Raw genomic sequence first — 22,816 nt, forward strand, 5'->3', positions numbered from 1 at the left:
TGACTAATTTGTCAGTATAATCATATCGATGAAGTGTCAAGATATGATTAACTCGAATAGAACTTAAATTTTTGATGGAAGTTAAAATTTAAGTACTAATTTTAACTCTTGTACGTGGGTACAATTCGTATAATAGAGGGATTTGACCTAATCTCAAAGGAGAGGACGATATAATTTGTAGGGCAACATAAAATGGCAGTTCCAGCAAGATTTGCACCTGTATACGAACTCAATTTCTCAATCTCTCTGTATAGTTGTTCTCACATATGTTACAAAATAGGATGGGAAAAATATTCTATAATTACATTTCAAATAATAGCTCAGTGGGAAAAATGGAAACAAAGGAGTAAAACAGTAAAAGAACGCGCAACAAAATGACCTGAAGCAGGACGGTTACTATGTATGGCGCGTAATAAGTTGTTGATCTATGGACTCGTATTCTTTAAGATTTCTTACTACATTTTGAACCTTCTTGGATAGTTGCTCACTGTGTTCTTCAACTATTTTCATAAATGCACTCAACTGTTCTTGATATGTGGCGCATAACCGCTTCTTATTCCGTAGCTCCATCGTTAATTCTTGAATTCTCTTGTCCTTTTCATCCTACAAAGTTTTAACCAAAAAGCTATTATAGGGCACATTTCACATTCACTGTAAGTTAAAATTAAGCAACATGTAATGCTACCAACTGTAAATAGCCAGCACAAAAGACAATATTCTCAAGATCATCAATCAGAAGATGCAGAATATATAAGCCATATCTGAAGGTTAAGAAGCACAAGATAAATAACAGAAAAACCATTAAACAACAGAGAATTGCTGTTTGGTATCATTTGACAATATGCAGATCTATTATTTCCCCGGAAAAATTTCTTAACTACAAAGCATCAGCAACCAGAACTTGTACTAAGACCGTAGCTCTAACAACAAGAAGAGTAATAAGTGGCAAGGCATGCCTCGGCCTTGTTTTAAATTTTTGTTCTTTTTCCCCTTGTATCTCAAAAAATATTAAAGGAATCTATATATATCTTCTAAATTACAATGAAAAATGAAAGAGGGAGCACTAATACAGGATCTGAATAACTTGATTTGCAGTCCATGTACACATTACAATTTGCTACATTTATCAGAACTGATTGTTGGACCTTCATATACAAACTCAATTTAGCATAGCATACAAGTTACTCAATCAACTTCATATTCTTCATTAAATTTTATGTTATGGTCCTGCTTTTCGGATCGAGTTATGTGTCTTTGATTCACTATAGGATCAAAGGAAGAAGACCCTGTTTGTTTAGAGTTTCTTCCTTTTCGACCTATATTGAATTGAGTTTAGGGCTTGTTGGAGAGAACCCTTCGATCTCTGAACTTTAGGAGTTCACAACCTTTTAGTAAAATTATGCTTATTTTATTCCCATATGAAATAACGTTTATATAGAAAACAAAGTCAGGTAGACTAGACTAATCCTACCTTAATCTGGAAAGCATACCTGCTAAAGTAATCCCACTTTTAATTAGGAAAATCTAACCAGCCTAAATAAGGAGAATAACAATATCTAAATAAGAATATAAAGAAAACTAATATAAGAAATTGACTTTTTAAATCTCTTATAAACCAAGACTGGTTTCTGAGATTCAGGAGTTCCCTTGCCACTGCTCGTAACATTTTAAAACTTGGAACGGAAACATGATTAGTGCATGTAAAAAGTTCTACCAACAAACTCCAATTTCAACAATGTTAAGTAACATTCAACGATCTCAAACTAGAAAAGTCTAATCACTAACTCATATGGCTAGCCTTAATGAATTAGTTAATATTAAACCAGAAGAATTAGTAGCTTATCAAGGTACATGCTTAAAAAATATACCGGGCTTCCAAAAATTTCTTTAAGATACACTTTAATTTTTTTAAAAAATTTAGTCACTCCAAAAAATTTAGTTCTTGGACTTGGTTGGAGTCTACTGGGAGGACCCAACTAGAAGATGGAATAACCGCCAGGCTAGCTATTCCGGATATCTCCTAGGACCTGAAACTTCATTTAGTTTGTAGTTTGAACATAACGAATAACAAAAACATAAAAGCTATTGTGGTTAAACTTTGTATTTATAGGGTGCTATACATAGGTCTGCCCGTATCCTAAGAGACAACTAAAACATCAATCTGTGTATGTTGGATGCTTTAAATACGTAGTTTTAGAATTCAGAGTTGACTTGTTACAGATCTAAATGCATCAGGGTTGCACTCTCTTAATCAGTAGATAGATCGAGCTCACTAACAATCCCTAGCATCTTAACTAATTTCAATAAATATCATAGATTGATATGAAAGCCTTGTTTTTGCAAGACTTGAAGTAATATTTTTAGTCCGTATTTGATTCAAAAGCTTTCTAATTATAGCGCCTGATTGTTCCAAGAACTTCACTTCTCAAATTCGAGCAGAGCTTACCGCCAAAATGTATTATGAATGTTCTGTTTATAGATGCAACAGTTGCATAGTAGTTATTTTTTCTGTTTCTTACTGAATGGCAATTGGATTCCTGCATCTTATTCGATTAGTTTGTAGTTTGACATACAAAGAACATAAATCATAACCTTTTCTAAAATAATCACACGCTCCTACAGATCTAGAGTATATGTTAGATTAGCTATAGAAAAGAATGTAAGAGTCGACCAAGGTGGCAAGCAAAGTATGGAATGGATGCAACATATAACACATATCACAATTAAATTACAGGCAAGACCTCACCATTGTTTGACGAGCTTCACGTGGAGCAATTACTAGAGGATGATTATGGTCCTTGACAAATTTTGTTATCACCCACTTTCCAGACTTATCGTACTTTACATGAATCATTGCTTTACAACCTTCTCTTGTACTAGCACGTGGCTTTCGAACATTCCCAAATTTGCCCCGGATGCTAACACAATAACCTTCCTTATTACATCCAAGTCGACGTGCGAGAATTCTTCCATCTCTTTCAGAACGACGACAAGACATCACACGCATTACAAATCCTATCTGGCGAGCATATTCATCATAAAAAATCTTGGCAGAATCTTCAGATTCAAAAGCCATACCCTCATATGGTTCTATAATAGAATCACATTCTGGCCCAATCAAGTCACATTCCCGCACAACTAAATCTCCTTCCTCCATAATTGAATCGCCTTCCTCTATAACCAACCCATGTCCAGCTGCGCTCTCCGATATTGAAACTCCCTCATCTAAATCCACTGCCACACAACGTTGTTTTCCGTTATATTAAAACCCATATAATAGTAGTCAAATTGAGCTCATAGGTCCATAAAACCAAGTATTGAAAATATGTTCAATTTAGGTTCTTTTATAATGTCTCAGATACAAAAACTGAAAGAGCAAAATAGCATCACTTCTCGCCCAATTTCATGCCATTTTCCTCTGGTTTCTATTTCCCGGCAATGCTTAAATACACGAAAATCGAAAAATTAACAACAAATTCTAACATTCTCTTCACACGGCAATCAATAAATCAAGAACTTAATAGCCACAACACAAACAGCATCAAATACTTAAAGAAGAACCCATCAAACAAAAACAAGTAGCAAATTTTAATAAGATCCGAACACAAAAAGCAGCTAGTTTGAAGCCAACAATACATATGAAATAAATGACTCAAACCCTCAAAAAAAAAAAAAAAACTCACAATCCCTAAAATATAGAAACAAAAAGGAGGGAAAATTCTTAAATTCACAAACCCAGTAAACAACATATTCATACACTTCAGACCCATTTATGATTATTCACACAAAATACTTCATTTAAAGTTAAGGACACAAATGCAACAGAGATATAAATTGAGGGGTAAAAGTTGAATTATGAAAAAGATTGTGACTTACTTTGTTGCAGTGATCAATATTTGATAAACGGTGAAGAAGAGACAGAGAGTCTGTTTGCAAAGTGGTGCAGATTTTAGTTGGAGGCTGAATTTGTGAGTGTACGAAGGGTGATGATAATGTACATACAACACTAGTTTAACATTACTGCTACTGTCCAGTCATATTTCGCCACGTTGAAGATTTTGTGACTGATGAACAGTTTGTACCCTCGTAGTTTTCACAAGAGTACATATCAGCCTTTTTACTTTATTTGGATACAATTAAACCTTTTTATTTTCAAATAGAATAAATAACCTCTTTCATCTAACACTATTATAAATACTCGTTAATGGCTGACATGTCTTTCATAATCATGTGAAAAAAAATTCAAAATAATTTTAATGTCTAAAATATTTATCAAAAAATTAAGGGGGTAATTCTCCAAAAAAAAAAATTAAAAAAGTTTATTTGTTCGATTTTAAAACAACGAGAGTTTTATTGTTTAATTTTGAAACATAAGGGTTTAGTTGTGCCCAAAAAAATAAAAGAATGGACCTGTACTTTTAAAAAAAGTTGAGGGTTTTTTTAAATCTTTTGCTTTTTTTTGCTAAACCCCTTAAACTATATTATTTTAGTTCATTAGCTTTTTTTAACTTTTATTTGTTTTTTTCAAGTCCCTAAACTTTTTTTTTTTTTGGTTTATCAAATCGCTCAACTTCTATTTAACTTCTTCATACCCCTAAATTTTTGTTCGTTGGTTATTTAGAGCCTTAAATTCATATAAGAACTTAATGAACTAAAACAAAAATTTAGGCACCCAATAAATTAAAAAAAATGAATGTTTAGGGATTCAGAGAAGCCAAAGAAAAATTGAGAGACCTGATGAAATAAAAAAATAAAAGTTTAGAGACCTGAAAAAGTCATATAAAAGTTGAGGCAATTATTGATCCAAAACTGTATAACTTATGGACCCAAAAATAGATTTAGCCTTTTTTTTATCAAAGGTGGAAATCGACTCTTTATAGTCTCATGTTAGTTGTTAGTTACCGAGGCGTGGTTCGAACCCACAACCTCTCGATGCACTTAGAGACGTTTTAACCACTCAGGTTAGGCCCACATTGGCCATTTTATATATATACTTTGAGGAGAAAAGTGCTTATGAAATTGAACACACTATCTAACCAGGATGATGCCCAATACTTATATCATTTAAATTACAACTCTTTGATCCTTATTTTTATTGTTTGTTGATTTCGTAAGCTTCATATATTTTTGATTTTTATTTATCTAATTTTTTTTTTGTCAAAGATAGCCAATTCTAATTGTTAGCGGGAGTTAATGTTAGACATTTTTTTAAATAGGCACACTGCCCGTGAGTTTGAGGGTCGAACCCCCAACCTCATACATATATCATTAGAGTTTGGCCAACTGGGCCAAGCTTTCAAGTGTTATTATTTATCTAATTCATTTTCAAAATTTATAGAGAAAATTACACAATAATTGAAAAAACGGTACATTTTTACTCAAATACCAACCATTCTCAACCTTTTCTCCTATAACAAGTCTGTTTCACATCAAATAGCTGAATTTGTATATTTATTACATTTTATAACCATTTATTACTCTTCTCTTAACTTTTCACTCATACCTGCTCCTTCTTTCACGTCATTTCCTCTTGCTTTTTTTTGCTCATATGGGTTGGGTCCTTCAACAAAAAATTCTTCTTATATTCTATTAAATTTGATTCTCTTCTTCTGCTAATTTAAGGTAAGGTAGTGTTTTGGATGGTGGTTGTAACGGTTTTATAAGCGGGTCGATGTCGGCAACTTCAAGGAAATTAAACAACACAACAACCACCACCGCTATGTCATCGGATGATTCATCGAGCTCTCTTCAAGATGACTCTGAGCTTGAATTGCGAATTGAGGGCTTTGGGTTACAGCAAAGAGATGGCGGCAGCGGCATCGGTTAATGGAAGGATAAGACAACAGTTGTGATAAGGTTGGTGGTGAAATTGGAAAAACGACGGTGGTGGGGATAATGATTCCAGAGTGATGGGAGTGAGCGTGATGACATGGTGGGAGATGTATGATCAGAAGCAAGGTTCCATAGTTGAAAAAAGTTTGATTTTTATCATTTTTTGTGATGTATTTGGGTAGTTTTTTTTTTTTATCAAAGGTGGAAATCGACTCTTTAGAATCTCATGTTAGTTGTTAGTTACCGAGGCGTGGTTCGAACCCACAACCTCTCGATGCACTTAGAGACGCCTTAACCATTCAGGCTAGGCCCACATTGGCATGTATTTGGGTATTGATGGAGTTGAATTTTGATTTTGAGAATATAAGCTGTTAAAATCACTTCTTACACCTTTCAAGATCTACTCGCTTTAAAATTAGATATTGTACAGTTTATTTTGCTTTCTATGAGTCTTGTTTATTTAAAATCTGTTGGTTTTATTTAACCTGTGTTCTAATTTTCAACTTATGTGTCTCAGATATTTCCGAGAGAAAGGACACTACAACAAGAAAAAAAAAAAAAAAAAAAAAAATGAACCTGCAACCATGAAATAATTGGAATTTTCCTGGCCTTATCACCTACTTAGATTAGTGTTAATTATTGTCTACTATGATTATGATATTAGCTGTAACTTCTTTTTTAAAGTAATTTGTTATAATTGATGTGCATTTGAAATGATGGAGTATTATTTATTAATTTCAGAAAAATCAATTAACAAGAGACAATAATTGAATTTGTAACTCAAACAAGACTTAAGATACATAGCAGATACGTTGACGATACATGTTTAAATTTTTTGGATTATTTTAATGAAATAAATTTTAAAATGACCGATATATTATCGATAAATCGTAATACATTACCGATACATCATAAATACACCATCGATACATCATAGATATAGAGGAGAAAAATTAATAATAAAATTTTAATACATTACCGATGTATCATCTATATCTTGCAATACACACTGTAAATACATGGCCGATACATCATAAATACATTATAAATATAAAGAAAAAATTGAGCTAAAAAGAAAAACTTCGTACAACATGAAAAAATAAAAGGACAGAGCAAGTATCAAAGATTTTTAGCTCAATTTTTTTTTATATTTATAATGTATTCATGATGTATATATCGTATATATATACCACCGATACATTGTAGATAAATCGTCGACACATCATAAAATACACCATTAATACATTGTAGATACATATTCATTTTTTATTATTATTTCAACGAAATGAATTTCGTAGATAAACCATTGATTGCAATTTTTAGAATCCATCTCCAACTCAGAATGATTATTTTTAACAAAATAAATTTCAAAATGATCGATACATGTGTGTATTAGTGATATATAGATGATACATTGCCGATACATAGCAGATACATTAACGATACATGTTTAAATTTTTTGAATTATTTTAATGAAATAAATTTTAAAATGACCGATACATTATCGATACATCGTAATACATTACCGATACATCATAAATACACCATTAATACATCATAGATATAGAGGAGAAAAATTAATAATAAGATTTTAATACATTACCGATGTATCATCTATATCTTGCAATATACTATAAATACATAGCCGATACATCGTAGATACATTATTTATAAAGAATAAATTGAGCTAAAAAGAAAAACTCCGTGCAACATGGAAAAATAAAAGGACGGAGCAAGTATCAAAGATTTAATAAGAAGACACGTTTTTTAAATACATATATCGAATACATATTAAAAGCAATTTATTTATATATATATATATATATATAAAATTTATATATGACAGATACATATATTTTTAATACATAATATATAATATATATATTTTTTGTAACGTAATTTATGCGTTTTTAAAACATGTGATACATATATCTTTGAATTTAATATACATATACACATAAATAGTACATAAAATAATACGTGTATATATATATATATATATATATATATATATATATATATATATATATATATATATATATATATATTTTTAAAAATATGAGAAAATCAAGCAGTGACACATTCTAGATACATATCAGATACATAGATGATATATTTTTCTTTTTAAATGATGACACGCGCTGACGCGTGACTGACGCGTTTTGACTATTTTTAACACGTTTTTGACTTTTTTCTTGGTTTTGAGTGTGCCATATGTCTCTTATTTAGTGGTTGGGTAGAAAATGTAAAGTTTTTCCTTGTTTTGTCATGAATGTAAATTTTGATTTGGTGTGTATTTCTGTAAACTCTTATTTAAATAGTAATATTTTTGTGGTTTTCTCAAATTTATATATTATTCATTTTTCTATTTAATAGGTCTTTTATGGCGGAAGTGGTTAATAATTTTCGTGTTAAAAATGACAAAAGATCTCTTTACTTGCAAATTTTTATTTATCTCAACCTCTTTTGATATTATGGTCTTTTTTATTTATGTTTTTTATTTAACGCGCTCTTATATTTATATATTTTTATTTATCTAATCTTTCTACAAATTTGATAATGCAACTTATATTGCCAATGTGTTGAGTAAGATAGACAATTAAAGTTGGCATCACACGCAGATGAGTAAAATGCACGCTCTTTTTTCGTCCAAGAAACAAATTAAAAATTCATAATAAATAAAGTATAAGGACTAAATAAAAAACACGAATTTAAAAAAGGACTAGATGAACACAATTTTGAAAGTGTAAAGACCTAAAAAATGAGTTTGGCTGTGTTTGTAATGAAATGGAGATAACTCACAAATTACTTGAATTTGAATGGAAAAATATTTAAAATTGGCTCCATTTAAATAATTTAAGTTTGATCTCAAGATATTTACAAATTCAATGTTGAGATAAATTCAAGTATTAAAGTATTTCAATCAAAAAATTATTAATTGAATTTAAAGTAATCGAATATATATATATATATCTATATATATATACACGCGCGTATATTCTAAATAAATTAATATAATGGAATCTTCATATTTTTCTTTGCGATAAAATTTAATTTTTAAGTTGCTTAATTAATCGAATGGAGTATGACTATACCCGTATCTTATCATACTCGAGCTTTAGCTCTCAAAGTATAGTTTATTTCCCGATATTCCGGTTGTACTTTATGCTTGATATATCAAAACTAAATTTTGATTGTTATTACATGACTAATAATTGATTCAAAATAAATATAACAAAGTAATTTAAATAATTTGTAAAATTACTAATATAATTTATTTATTCAATCATAATTCATGTTTCAGTTCACTGAAAAAGGAGCGTGCACGACACTCGCCATGAAATGCGCGTGAGGCCGGATTTGAAGAGGGACCGGATAACAAAAATTTAAAAGTACAAGCACTAGATAAATAAAAATTTGAAAATTTAAGAATTGGATTAACAAAAATTCAAAAGTAAAGGGAAAAATTTAACCTACTAACTCAAATTCACGTAATCATTTTCTCACGTGGTAACAATAACGGCAATTAAACACACACATTGTGATTCCGTCGAAAAAGGACCTTTTAAATAAAATTCGTGAAGTACAAGGGATCTAATGAATATAAAACTTTGAAAAAGAACCAAATAAACAAAAAGATGAAAGTACAGGGCTTCAAGATGGGTTTGGCCTTTCCATAATCCAATATACAACATGCCATTGAAACAAGCATACATGCCATATTTTTCAGTTGACTGAACCTTTTTTTAATTGAAAGAAAATATAAGTTGGTTGGAAATACAAAGGCAACTAGAAGTTTAGAAACTAGAATAGACACAAGAGAATACATATCACTTAAAATTAATGTCAGCAATGTGCTTTGTTATCTCAATTCTAAAACTTTATCTTTCAAATCTAGCTTCCACACAATACACTAATTGATTTTCACCTCTCGTCATGATCGCCTTTTCTACGGCGCACAACGGAATATGTTGATCTCCAATGATCATCAGCTACACATACCTGTGAATGCAATAATGTAAAACATATGTCACAAGACAAGCAATCTAATTTATTTCAATTAATGGATAAATACATAGGATTTACTAAACAAGTTCGCATGCTACAAAATTATTAAAGCAGTAGGACTAAATTTTTGTTTCTTACGAGACGATAGAAAAAGAAGTTACTAGTTTCTTTGCAAAACATCTCTTCAGTTGGTCATAAATGACTATAAAACTGTCCCCTTTCATCTAGAAATATTGCCTCAAGGGAATTTGTACAAACAAGAACATAGCCAGCAAAAGGAATTCTCAATGATTCAAGAACCATATCAGTACATAGACAGAAAACTAGTGCAGGAAAAGAAAAAATGGCAAATGATTTTGTATGTTCATTCTATTAATCTATGAACTGAAAATTCTCATACTTCTATAATATACAATCTCCGCCAACGATATTTTTGTTTGCATAGGCCCCTTTTAAAGTAATGAAAGCAAGCCTTTTCATATACAAGATAATATTTAAACACTACAAAGAAAGGCTTGAAGGGGATGGGTTTGTAAGTTTATGTTCGACAAAGATGTAGACAGTGACATATTTGCTAGTCATCTCGAACAAAAGTTCCCTATGAAGGCTTCACCAAGAAGTATGATGATTGTCGCACTCCTTTCAATTAAATATTAATTCAGAAACATTCAGAAAGGAGCAATTTAAATATTTAATACTTTTAATGATCTCATATTATGTCGTCAAACTCAGAATGGCAATTCCTTTCCAGAAACACTTGACTGAGCTTTTCTTTTCTTACCTAACTTGTAAAGGTAATCCAGTCAATCCTTCAAACAATTTCTTTTTCCCATCAAATCCACATATATTCATGACATTCACAAAATAAGTCCATTCACCTAGTTGATATGTTCATTGCCATCTCTTTTTCTCTAACTATTGATCTTGTGAGGAGTGCAATTAGTGTATGCATATTTCTGAGAAGTTGATAATTCTTTTGTATTCAAGTCCTTTGCTACTTTAATCAAATATAGAATCCTAAATCAACTTTCATAAAGACGAATCTAAAATTAATATAACTTCAAGAGACGCATACCTCAGGCCTTCAAGTTACACAGCCTAGGCTCTACATGTTACTTCAGTTAACATTGGTTGATTCCTCTTTCTCTCTCCAGATTGCATGGACTTCATCGGTTCTGAACCTCTGGGTGAAAGTTGATTCTTCTAGAGAAGTTGTTTCACCTTGAGCAAAGGCCAGAAGACCAGTATATGCAATCATTGCACCATTGTCAATGCAATATCTGTCATCAGTTGCATACAGCACACCACCCCTCTCAGCGCACATTATTCTCATCATCTCCTGCAAGCGCTCATTGCAGCCAACACCACCAACAATAAGAACATCTTTCTTGTCACAATGTGCCATTGCCCTCTCTGTGATCTCTACAAGCATAGCAAACACTGTTTCCTGCATCATAGACATTTTAAAACATATCATAATAAGACATACACGCACTCAGTACTAATACAGCTTATACTTCTGGCATATGAAAATGTTTCATATTCAAATAAGATATTTGCCTCTAAAACATACTAGCTTTGAACATGATTTACCTGTAAGGAGTAGCACAAGTCTGCAGGAGTGCACTCATTATTTTTAAGCTTCTCCTCTGCAGTGGTTTCAATAAAGCTAAGTATTCCACTAAAAGAAACGTCCATCCCTTTGACAACATATGGGAGTTCAATAAATAGCTCTCCTTTCTTTGCAAGCTGGTTATAAGAAAATCAGCCAAGTGATGTAAATAATTTGCTGGAATCTAAAGTTGAGCTTAAAGAGAAACCACAGTTGCAGAGAAATTACGTTGGCTCTAATAGATCAAGCACTTAATATCATGCAAGGAGATCGAAATTGAAAAGGCAGACATTCACTAAACCCTTGATTTCTGAAGGATTAATAAAGCCTGAAAACAGTAAAGAATCACAAAATGTAATGTTCCCCTAACACATACTTCATTGTACGCATAACATTCCCCTATAGTATTTCAATCACTTCATGCTGTAAGTTAAAAAAGATTAAAGTCAAACAACTCTTTAGGACTTCACGGTATGTCCCAGACTAACCTTACAGATAGGTTATGAGGCAACACAGTTAATCACAAGGAATGAATTGGTCAAAAGACTAGCAGATTGAGACAAGAAATACAGTAAATCTTAAAGATTTTAAATAGCAACCATTGCTAGAATTCTGAAAACTTCACACAAAAATGGTATATATAAAGAATGAAAACTATGCCCACCTGTCCCACCCTACCACACCATACTGTTGACTCTAAAAGGCGCCAAGTTTAGCAGTTAAAAAGAAGTCATCTCCTTCAGAAATAAGTGCAATTAGGCAGAAGTAAAAGATAGAGGAGATAAATTTCGACGCATCCTAATTCCTAACTAAGCTTATGCCACATGTTATACTACATACAAATACTAGCTAAAGCAGTCAATCTAATATAATGAAGTTTTGCACCTTCCCAGTGTAATATTACCCAATGCTATAAAAGATTGATCCCAATGCAAACCCAAAATAAAAAATAGATTAATTTCACCAGGTCTAATGCACACAAAAATTTGAATCAGAATTCACAATTATCAAGAATAACAAACCTTAATGATGAGACCATAATATAAATAGTAATTAGAACAAGAAAAGATACCTGCTCAATGTTATAACCAGGAGCTGGATCATTAGAGAGATTCAAAACTCTAGCAAACCGATCCAAGCAATTCCCAACAGCAATATCAATAGTTTCTCCAAAGATTCGATACCGCCCTTCACTATACGCAATAACCTGAGTATTCCCCCCACTAACATACAACACAACAGGATCATCAGCTCCTGTAACAATCCTCCCCATCTCAATATGAGCAACACAGTGATTAACCGCAACAACGGGCTTCTTCCAAAGCTGCGAAAGAACCCGAATAACAATGGCCGCAACTTGCAAAGGTGCTCCCATGCCGGGTCCCTTAGTGTAACAAAGGCAATCAATGTCATCAGGAGTTAACTGGGCAGTTTCTAAAGCAGATTTAACCAGTGGAAGCACATGTTGTAAGTGATGCTGAGCAGTTTCACGGGGTAAGAAACCTTGACCCGGTGGAGTAATGTAAGTGTGCCTAGGGTTTGATAAAATTGTACCATCTAAGGTTACTACACCAACTCCAATCTTGTTTGCTGAACCTTCAAACCCTAAAGCTATAAATTTCTTCATGTTTTCAATAACTAAAACTACTAACAATTATCTCCTGTAAACATATGACCCATAAATGAACTAAAATTAATAGTTTTTCCAAAAAAAGAACAGGAAAAGTAAAAAAAAAAAAACTATAAAAATGGTACCTTTTCAGTTTATGCTTTCTCTGTGTCTCTGCAGGTTTCTTGGTGCTGTAGTTTAGGGCGTGTGTAATGTCAGATATCTAAACAATATTTTCAACTTGAAGTGGGTCGGGTGAGTTCGGGTCGGGTCGGGTATAAATAGGTTTTGGTTTGAAATAAATAGTATTTGGGTTTGTTTCTCTAATGAAATGGCAAAAGCTCTTTTTTGTAGCTTGAGAAGGGCTTCTTCACTTGTCAAGTTCAACTCTTTTTCAATCAGGTACCAATGTTTCTTTGAAAGCTTCAATTTTCAGTTGAAAAGTTTGAATCTTTATTGTTGGGTATTGAGGTTTTTTTGTATGTTTGGGTGACTGACAGGCCAATTTTTGAATACCCAGAAACAGTATTGTCTCCATTAAGGCATGTGTTTCCACAGTGTTGGGTGTACAGAAATTTGAGCCATGGTAGAGTAAACCTGGTGATATTAGATGGGAAACCCAAGTTTGAGACACATGAAGCTGATGCTCCAAAGAAGGAGAAATGGCTGACTAAGAAGAGGCTGAAACTGCAGAGAAAGAGGGAGAAGGAGAAGAGGAGAGCTGCTAATCGGAAAGACCCGCGTCGTCTTACGGTTAAGAGAAAGAAGCAGAAGTTTGCTAATGTTGAAGAGAGAATCAAATATAAGCTTGAGAGGGTGAGTTAATGTGTACTGATTTAACTGTTTTTTTTTGTGAAAGTTGCACTTTTTTTGTTGGATATTGAATTGCTATGCCTGGTTTTTATTGTTTGCATATCACTTTTTTTTTCCAATAGCAACTAATTTTAGGGGGCTATTTCCATATTATTTCTGTGGAATCTTGAATCTTCATGGTCAAATATGGTCTTCAGTTGGTTACTTAACCTTCTGTCATCACTCCTTTGAAGTTCAAGGATTAAATTGGTAGAAATTCGTATCTCTTTTATCTAGTAGCACGGGCACTTAATTCAATCAACGTGTCGTTGAACACTTTACATTTCGGATACGAAACTTCATTTTTTACCTAGGAAACGTTAAAATAACACCGTTTTTCTATGTCCGTGTTTGAGTGTCCCGTTTTCCCATGTCCGTATCCGTGCTACCTATGTCATTGTTGTTACTTATGGATATGGGTCTAGATCCTGAAGCCAGCCTAATCGATTAGCGACAGAGAAAGTGTGAAGAAGAGGGGTTTCATCGCTCAGGGACCTAAAATGAATTGTTTTTCCATTGAATTAGTTTCTAAAAAAAACATTAGAAGAGGAATAACTTTGTGAACGTAAGATTGTCAAAACAGAAGGTGTTAGGTTGTTATTTACTTGGAAAATGTAGGTTTCCGGCTATCTGAACATATATGTTAAAGATTGTTTATTTTATTGGCCACTAATTTGTAAGATTTTTGGGTTCTCAACTGTTAGTTAGTCAAAAGCAGAGATAAATCTTGACAAGTTATAGTACCCAAAAGCATACTGTTTCTGTGTTGGTCTCCTACATTAAGTTTACTGTTAGCCTCTGTTCTCATAATCAACTCCAAATTCTTTGCTTGTTTTCATGTGGTTGCTTATAGAGCTCTGAAATTAGATTCTGTGGGGTCCTACATTAGATATATTCTTCTTCAATTTTATATTTTAAGATTATTTTCATGCAGTTGGGATTTCACCCAAGTCGAGGCTTCATTTAAACTAAGTCTAAAACTATAGCTTTGTATACGCCCTCATTAATCTTAGAAGACATGCATCTTATACTCATTGTCTTTAGTGTCATACCAACGAAAACTTACAAGAATTTCCTTCATGATGGATGAAAAAAGATTTGAAAAATAAACTCATGCTCCTTAGGTATTTTGTTGATAGTAGGTGAATTTGGACTTTGGAACCTTTTTCTTTAATGTTTTTTTATGTTGTGCTTAATATGGTTGAGGAAAGGCAAGTTGCACTGTTGAAATTGCTGTAATGGCTCGGCTAATATCTCATAAGTAATTTATGTCCTTCTGTTTTGAGTTGGTAAAACAACACGTAGTATCTCATCAAATAATACTTGCCATTATTAATTTGCTAAATTATCTTAGTTGGGGTTTCAAGTAAAAGCGATAACTAAATGTAATCTTAATTCGTTAAGATAAATTATGATGTAATTTACAATTTGGAAATGAAATCCCGCAAATTAGCTACTTTCTCTTCTTTATTAGTCTATGCTAGTAATGATGAGATTGAAGGAGGATGAAAATTGATACGCTGAGTTATTTCTTCTGAAGTTTCTTTTGGTTGGAGATTTATTTTCATGATTGTTCTTCCTATTATAGGCCAGAATCAAGGAAGGCTTACTAATTGAAAGACTTAAGAGGTACGAAGTTCCTAAAGCTCAGGGTCCTGAGGTAAAACCTCATGATCTGACAGGCGAGGAAAGATTTTTTATGAAAAAGATGGCTCAGAAAAAGTTGAATTATGTTCCACTTGGAAGAAGAGGGGTGTTTGGAGGTGTTATCCTGAACATGCATATGCATTGGAAGAAGCATGAAACTGTAAAAGTAATTTGCAATTCCTGCAAACCTGGACAAGTACATGAATATGCTGAGGAAATTGCCAGATTGAGTGGTGGGTTACCTATACAGATTGTCGGAGATGACACCATTATATTTTATCGAGGGAAGAACTATGTGCAGCCAAAAGTTATGTCTCCAATAGATACATTGTCCAGAAAAAGGGTAAGTCTTCTGCTTTCAACATTATTGATTGTCTAGCAATTCTTGGTCTTACATGGCTTATGTTTTTCATGTCATGTTATGCGGTAAAATATCGTGAAACGTGCATTTGTTTTTTAGAAATGTCAAAAGAAATAGAATTGCATCAATAATTTATCATTGTCAATTTACCGTCTATGTTGCACTGAAACAAAAAAACACTGGAAAAACGACATTTGTTATAATAATTTAATTATAAATAGGAAGTTCTAAATTTTCAGAAAGGTTTCTAGTAAAGGAATCCGAAACGTAGCTTAACGTCATGTTGCTGTCATGAAGACGGTTGCATAGATATTTGTGGTATCAGTTGCACTGATCTGATTCTGTCATTAGTTACTACTTTATTCCAGAGTCCAAATTTTCGATGCTTTTTTGCTTTTTATGATACTCTCTAATGGTAATCAGATGACTACCTGGCACAAGTGTTTTGCTAGCTCCTCCATGAATACATGAACATCTATTGAATTTGCTCCCTCTTTTATTTTAAATTGAATTTTACATGTTGTAACTTGTAAGCACTTAAAATATTTGAGTTGAACTACTAAAGAATGCAGCTAGCATCCAAGATTGTTTCAGGAACTCGGCTGGTTCGGAAATATAATTGAATCTTGCAAAAAAAACAAGAAAGTTTGTTGTTTTCAACTGTCTATCTTTATATTTTCTGTAGTTTTGGACCACCTGACTAAAATTTCAACTGGTTCTCTAGCCCATATCATTTTTGTAATAATTAGCAGGCTGCACGCATAAACTTGTTCTTGAAGATTGAAACAGAACTTGACCCACTAATACGTTAACTTTTAGTGCTGAGTTTACAAAAATGATAGTTCATGAGTATATACTTTAACTGCCATTGAAATACTTGACTTAGCAATCAATAATTGTTGGTTAGTGTTGGTCTTGTTAGAAATAATACTATAGTTGGAGCCTCACCTAACAGCTCAACCTTTTGAGTCAATTGGTTCTATTACTCGGAAAATCTCGTTGATTTCCCTTGTTTTTCCTGTTCTTCGATAAACCTATTTTTGAGATGTTAATTTGGTGATGTGTTCAAGAGATCACCAACTCTTCTTTTCTTTATTTTTGACTGAATAATCAATTACTTTATTGAATATAATCTTCTCCTTTAAATAGAGAAAAATTTAACTACAAAAGGAAAAGAATTTATATTTAAGAAGGATTTCTAATAAGCATAAAAAATACTTCCTAAATAATAGAAAACAAAATACTTCCTAATTAAAAGTCTAGGTTTTAGCTAATAAAATAGGAACTCTGTTATTACAGCTATAATAAAACTGCGGTTCATAACAGACATGGTAGCAGACTCTATTATCGAATAATCTAAAACTTGATCTTTGACAGCCCCCATTTGATAAAGTAAAATGAGCCTAGCTTGTTTATAGTTCAAGTCTAATGAGCATTCGTGTGCGGAGGATGGTTAGAGATAATACTAAAGTTGGAGCTTCACCTCACCTAATAGATAATACTAAAGTTGGAGCTTCACCTCACCTAATAACATAAACTTTTAGTTGAGTTAGTTATTTGACAGGTTTCCATCTAAATCTATAATATGATTTAAAAAATCACATGTCTTGCATAATAAGGCATGAGTTTAGGTTTTTAATTTTAAAAACTGAACTACTATGGACCGGTTTACATATTACCCTCGTGGACCGGTTAACCGGTCCATGCCCACCCCTAATGAATTATTGTCCTTTTCTAGATGCAATGGTATTGATGATACACCTATGAAGTGAAGTACCTTGTAACCTAGCTCAGGTCTAGGTATCATTTATTCTGTCAAACGGGATACTCCTTCTGTCCCAATAGAGTTGTCCACTTTGCCTTTATCACACAGTTTAAGAAAAGCAATTATTGTTCATGGATTTTGCAAAATTTTCCTTACTTTTCTTGTCATACCCCTATTTAATATAGGGTCCACTTTCAATTTACCCATTAGTGAATTTTAAATAGGGGTGATATAGGAAAATTGAGTGTAAAAGTTAGTTACTTTTTGAAAGTGGACAAGTATTTTGGGACAAAAAAATTTCTCAAAGTGGACAACTCTATTGGGACGGAGGGAGTATAAGATATCATGAAACGTGTTAAGAAAAGCAAGAAAGTACTTGGTCGATTATGACATTATCAAATTCTTTTTAGTTTACTTCACAACTTTATCATTTTGTGGAAAAATGAACTGCATGACTTGATTTATAGCATCAAATTCTCCACTTTTTTTCCCTTTTCTCTATTTACTGTCAGCCTATGTGTATCAATTGATTAGTAGTTATTGATTGTTATGAGGAATAAGAACATATGCACTGTAAGTTGAAATCGCCTTTTACATATAATCTTGATAGATTTATATATGCAATAGCTTTACTTTTTATGGTTTAATGATCTCAAAAAGTCGAATATTTGCCGCTTTTATCAATACTAACCAAAACTTTGAATATTATCAATTATTGCCTAACCTTAAGTATTTTGTTTTACTTGTCGCTAAATCCGTCAAACTGAATCAATTGAACATGATCTTTCTCATGTTAAAGTCATCGAATGACTGGCTATTGTAGCCAAATCCATCAAATTGAATCAAGAAAAGACAAATACAAAAAAGAACCACCATTCAATGGTTGTCCACCATATGAGCAAAACTAGTCTCAATTGATTCAGTTGAGCGGAATTAACTACAATGAAAATTAAATCATTCAAGTTAGGCTTATAATTGAAAAAATTAAAAGTTTTGATTAAAATTGATAAAAGCATAAACATTTAATTATTTGTGGATCATTAAGCTTACTTTTTCTTTTCATATTCAACTATAACATTACTATTGTTCCATAATGGGATGTTTTCCTACCTGATATTGCTTTGATAATGACACCATTATGGAAGATATGATTTATTATAATGGTGCAAACTTATATGCCTTGGCTAAGGGGTTAACTCTTTTTCCTCGTTCGCCACGCAGGCATGGGAAAAATCAAAGTACGAGCAATCACTCGAATCTGTGAGGCATTTCATTGCAATTGCAGAAAAGGAATTAGAGCTCTACTATCGACACATTGCTCTTTATGGTGATCCAACTGATAGGAATCCGCTTTCCATTTTGGACAATCCAACAGAAGATTTCAAGGAATCTGAGGTACTTCAAAAGAAAAGCAATTATGAGGCGTCTTTTCGCGTACTTCCTCCAGGTGTTGATGATTCCACAGATAATGAACTATCAGAAATAGAAGACGAAAACTTATCCGAAAGTGAATCAGATTCTACGGATAGATTAAGTGATGATTCGGATGATGAAGAAACAGAAAGAGAAGGCATAATGTCCTTGATGACAGATGTGAGATCCTCCACTATGTTAGGTAAATCAGCAAAGTTTGAGAATCATTTTGACATTGAAAATCATAATTGTGCCAAGATAAATAAAGTGTTGATATGAACTTTTCTGTCAATTGATTCCCTGAATTTATTTACTTTTATCAATTAATCCAGCTTTTTGGTTAATATTTGGTCTAACTGATCAAAATCAAAAGTTAAAGGAACGAATTCATAGAAAATTTAGTTTTAGGGTTAAATGCTCATAATGTGTAAGTTTAGGGGGTAAATTGTTACTTAAGTTTCGATATTTCCCAAAATCATAAGATGTCTGCCATAACTTAATTAATTATGTTGATGAAATTTTGGTGTTCTTTGTTGATGGTTGCTTAAAAATCAAATATTAACAAGTTATTGGGTGTCATATATAAACACAAACTTAGATTAAAGTATTCAAAAGAATAAATAAAGTTTTTACTGAATGAAAATGACAGTAGAAAAGAACCTTTTGTTAGATGCAAACACCTGCAATTTGACCTTTTACCATACAAAACAAAACAATCCATTTCAGGATTGCTTAAGAATTACAAGATTAAGTTTTGGTAATTATAACAACTTAAAAATGATATGATTATCTTTGGCCTAATTAGTTTAGACCCTGATCTTGTAAAAAAATCATTTATACCCAATTTTGGATTTTTAAGTTTCATCTCTACCCAATACAAATATATAATTGACAATTTATTGAATTAAAGAATGAAAAAAATTAAAAATAACTAAATAAAAGGTTATATCATACGTCTAATTAGTATATAAACATAAATTAAAGAATTATTTTAAACTTTTTTTCAAGTGAAAAGAGGCAATTTTAGTACTGTAGAGATGAAATCTAAAAATCCAAAATTGGGACAAATGACTTTTTTACAAAGTTAGGGTATAAACAAAAAAAAAAGTTTAAGGTGAGAATTTTTTAAATAATTAAGCCATTATCTTTTAATTGTGTAACAATAAAATTTCATCACATCTATTCATATGAATATAAAATTTAGTATTTTTACTGCGCACTGGATAAACTATCTTCTATCATATAGAATATCCACTTTAATTCATTTATGATAAATGATAGTTTTTAAAAGGCCTAATACCTTAAAAAATCCGACCTTATAACCCCTTTTCAATCCTACCCTGACATTAAAAACTTGTCAATTTTATCCTATTTCACATTTTATCGTTTCAATTGTACTCTGAAATATTAAATTGACATTTTTTTCATTTGAAAAAAAAAAACTCAAAAACGTTTTCCATGTATAACATATATTAATTGTACATGTTTAAAATTTATTTAGATTTAATTAAATTAATTAAGAATCTAAATTAATTTTAATTTTGATTATGGTTTTTAGTTAGTTTTAAAAATAAAGGATTTATTTGTACTTTTTTTGATTGAAAATGAATTTAATTTTATCTTTTAAACATGGTTAATTGAATGATTTTATCATTTAATTAAAAAAGTTGACAAAAATTAAAACATTGGGGTACAATTGAAACGATAAAATTCAAACAGGGTAAAATTGACAAATTTTCAACATCATGGTAGGATCGAAAAGGGGCTATAAGGTCGGGTTGTTTTAAGGCATTAGGCCTTTTTAATTTGAAGGCCTCTTTATATAAGTACGTATGAGAAGCTAAAATATTCTCAAAAATACAGCGTTAAAGTTTGTTTTTGAAAAATACAATTTGTACTTTTTTTTACAAAAATAACTTTTGTTCTTTTAAAAAATATCTTTTTTAATCTCAAAAATACGATTTTGGTTAACCAGCTACTAACATGTTAATACGGTATATTAGAAAATAATTTATGTTGTATATGCACAATTTAAATTTACTAAAAAATTATTAACGATAAACTAAAAATTAAAGAACAATAATTTTATCAGTGGTTTACTCACGGTTCACCAACAATATTAAATTATTAATTTTTTTAAAAGTATTGTTTGTTTAAAATACACAATTCAAGTTTACCAACGGTTTACCATCAATTTATTAATGATATATTCAAAATAAAAATTATTACATATTTACCAACGGTTAACCCAACGCCTACTAGCAGTGTACTAAATATAAGGCTATTGGTGTACCATTAGTACACCATTGGTTAAACAACAACAAATAAAATTCAGCAATAGTTTACTAACAATTTACTAATGATATATTCAAAATAAATTTTATTACAAGTTAATCAACGGTTTACCCAATATTAACCATTGATTAACCACACCCAAAACATTATAGACATTAATAGATATTCTTATAAGCATTTCTTCAAACATTAAGAGTGCAGGATATGCAACACCAAAAAATCGAACCACCACCACATCACCACCGTCGTTCACAAAAGAAAAATAAAAAATAACTGAAACCAGATGACGACAATAGAACGGATCTGAAACTGAAACGGAGAAGAACGGAGGTGGCAGTGGAATTTCTTCACAATTCCACCATTGATGCTTTCATTTGCAGAAACGCCATTAATTTACAGCAATAGAACTCCACGACGCTTCCATCTATTTTGCAAAAGTTGAGTCTCGTCTCGTCTCGACATTCTCCAGTTACGATTCATGAAGAAGAAGAGGATGGCAGTTGTAGCAGCGGAGGAAGAACAGAGGTAGCAACCAGTGGAAGAACGGAGGTGAAATCATTGGATCGAAGGGTTGGAGAATTTGAATAACGGCGCAACTTTCTAATTTTAAAGAAAATGAATGAGTAGGTTGGATTCTGTTAATGCATAACCTAAGAATCCTATTTATGAAAAATGGAAAAGTTAAAAATAAAATAAAAAACTAAATTTTGTATTCTTTAAAAATGAAACTTGACCCGTAACAATGAGAATAAGTTGATATATAATACTCCCTCCGTCCGAAATTGATAGGCACTATTTTGAATTTTTTTGTCCCAAATTATAGGCAGTAATTTATTGCTTGAATGCTTGAATTACATATATATCCTCATCAATTACAATATATTACATTAAAAAGAGAGCAAAACCCACTAAAAAAATAAAGTCAAACACTTCATTCAATAAGGGCAAGTGTGATTGTTTACACCGGCCCAAAAAGAGCTCATATGGGCTAATTCGGGCTTTTGAGCCCAAAAGCCATTTATTTATTCTTTTGGTTTTTATTTGTTAGCTAGTCATTATCTTGATTATTAGTTAGTAGTTATCTTAATTATTAGTTTAGAATTTATCTAATAAGAGATTGTATCTCGTTAGATTAGGTTTATTATTTTAGGGTTTGTCCCCTATAAATAGCTAGTTTTAGGTTTGTATTAAACACAACTCAAATTATCAATCAAACACAAACTTCAAAGCCCTGCGCTTTTCTATCCCCAACCCCCGCGGTTGGTTAACTTAGGAGTAGGAGTAGTTCAAATAATAATCTCGCCTGGGTTTCTTAACCTCCAGATTAATGTTTTAATTTAGATAAATCAAACCCTGTTCAACTTTTCGGACCGAACCGGTTAAAGCATCGATCCACACAGTACCCATCTATAAATTCAAAGA

General features: G+C 31.8%; 3 protein-coding genes across 3 annotated transcripts; 1 reads left to right on the forward strand and 2 right to left on the reverse strand.

The window, feature by feature from the left end:
* Positions 1–235: 235 nt before the first annotated feature.
* LOC126667922 (protein FAR1-RELATED SEQUENCE 5-like) lies at positions 236–3,984 on the reverse strand. Its single transcript, XM_050361067.2, has 3 exons — positions 3,877–3,984; positions 2,747–3,234; positions 236–603 (listed from the first exon to the last, which is right to left on the reverse strand). Coding segments are annotated over exons 1-3 (696 nt in total). The 5' UTR covers positions 3,878–3,984; the 3' UTR covers positions 236–396.
* A 5,658-nt stretch (positions 3,985–9,642) lies between these two features.
* On the reverse strand, positions 9,643–13,325 carry LOC126656063 (uncharacterized). Its single transcript, XM_050350528.2, has 5 exons — positions 13,208–13,325; positions 12,525–13,113; positions 11,434–11,589; positions 10,916–11,287; positions 9,643–9,834 (listed from the first exon to the last, which is right to left on the reverse strand). Exons 2-4 carry the CDS (start codon positions 13,077–13,079, stop codon positions 10,958–10,960), a joined length of 1,041 nt encoding a protein of 346 aa, XP_050206485.1. The 5' UTR covers positions 13,080–13,113; positions 13,208–13,325; the 3' UTR covers positions 9,643–9,834; positions 10,916–10,957.
* Positions 13,326–13,381: 56 nt separating this feature from the next.
* On the forward strand, positions 13,382–19,443 carry LOC126656055 (uncharacterized CRM domain-containing protein At3g25440, chloroplastic). Its single transcript, XM_050350516.1, has 4 exons — positions 13,382–13,463; positions 13,562–13,877; positions 15,502–15,903; positions 18,908–19,443. The coding sequence occupies exons 1-4, from the start codon at positions 13,393–13,395 to the stop codon at positions 19,376–19,378; spliced, it is 1,260 nt and encodes a 419-aa protein (XP_050206473.1). The 5' UTR covers positions 13,382–13,392; the 3' UTR covers positions 19,379–19,443.
* Positions 19,444–22,816: the final 3,373 nt, after the last annotated feature.

Source organism: Mercurialis annua, linkage group LG1-X (assembly GCF_937616625.2).
Source record: "Mercurialis annua linkage group LG1-X, ddMerAnnu1.2, whole genome shotgun sequence".
In the NCBI taxonomy this organism is placed as follows: Eukaryota; Viridiplantae; Streptophyta; class Magnoliopsida; order Malpighiales; family Euphorbiaceae; genus Mercurialis; species Mercurialis annua.

Bases quoted from the DNA above. Each gene is read 5' to 3' on its own strand.
- LOC126667922 (XM_050361067.2), bottom strand. The intron at 604-2,746 runs GTGAGGTCTTGC...AAAACTTTGTAG, and splicing joins GTGAAGCTCGTCAAACAATG to GATGAAAAGGACAAGAGAAT.
- LOC126656063 (XM_050350528.2), bottom strand. From the start codon at position 13,079: ATGAAGAAATTTATAGCTTTAGGGTTTGAAGGTTCAGCAAACAAGATT. The intron at 11,590-12,524 runs GTATCTTTTCTT...TCTTATAACCAG, and splicing joins CTGGTTATAACATTGAGCAG to CTTGCAAAGAAAGGAGAGCT. The intron at 11,288-11,433 runs GTAAATCATGTT...TCTATGATGCAG, and splicing joins ACTTGTGCTACTCCTTACAG to GAAACAGTGTTTGCTATGCT.
- LOC126656055 (XM_050350516.1), top strand. From the start codon at position 13,393: ATGGCAAAAGCTCTTTTTTGTAGCTTGAGAAGGGCTTCTTCACTTGTC. The intron at 13,878-15,501 runs GTGAGTTAATGT...TTCCTATTATAG, and splicing joins TCAAATATAAGCTTGAGAGG to GCCAGAATCAAGGAAGGCTT. The intron at 15,904-18,907 runs GTAAGTCTTCTG...TTCGCCACGCAG, and splicing joins ATACATTGTCCAGAAAAAGG to GCATGGGAAAAATCAAAGTA.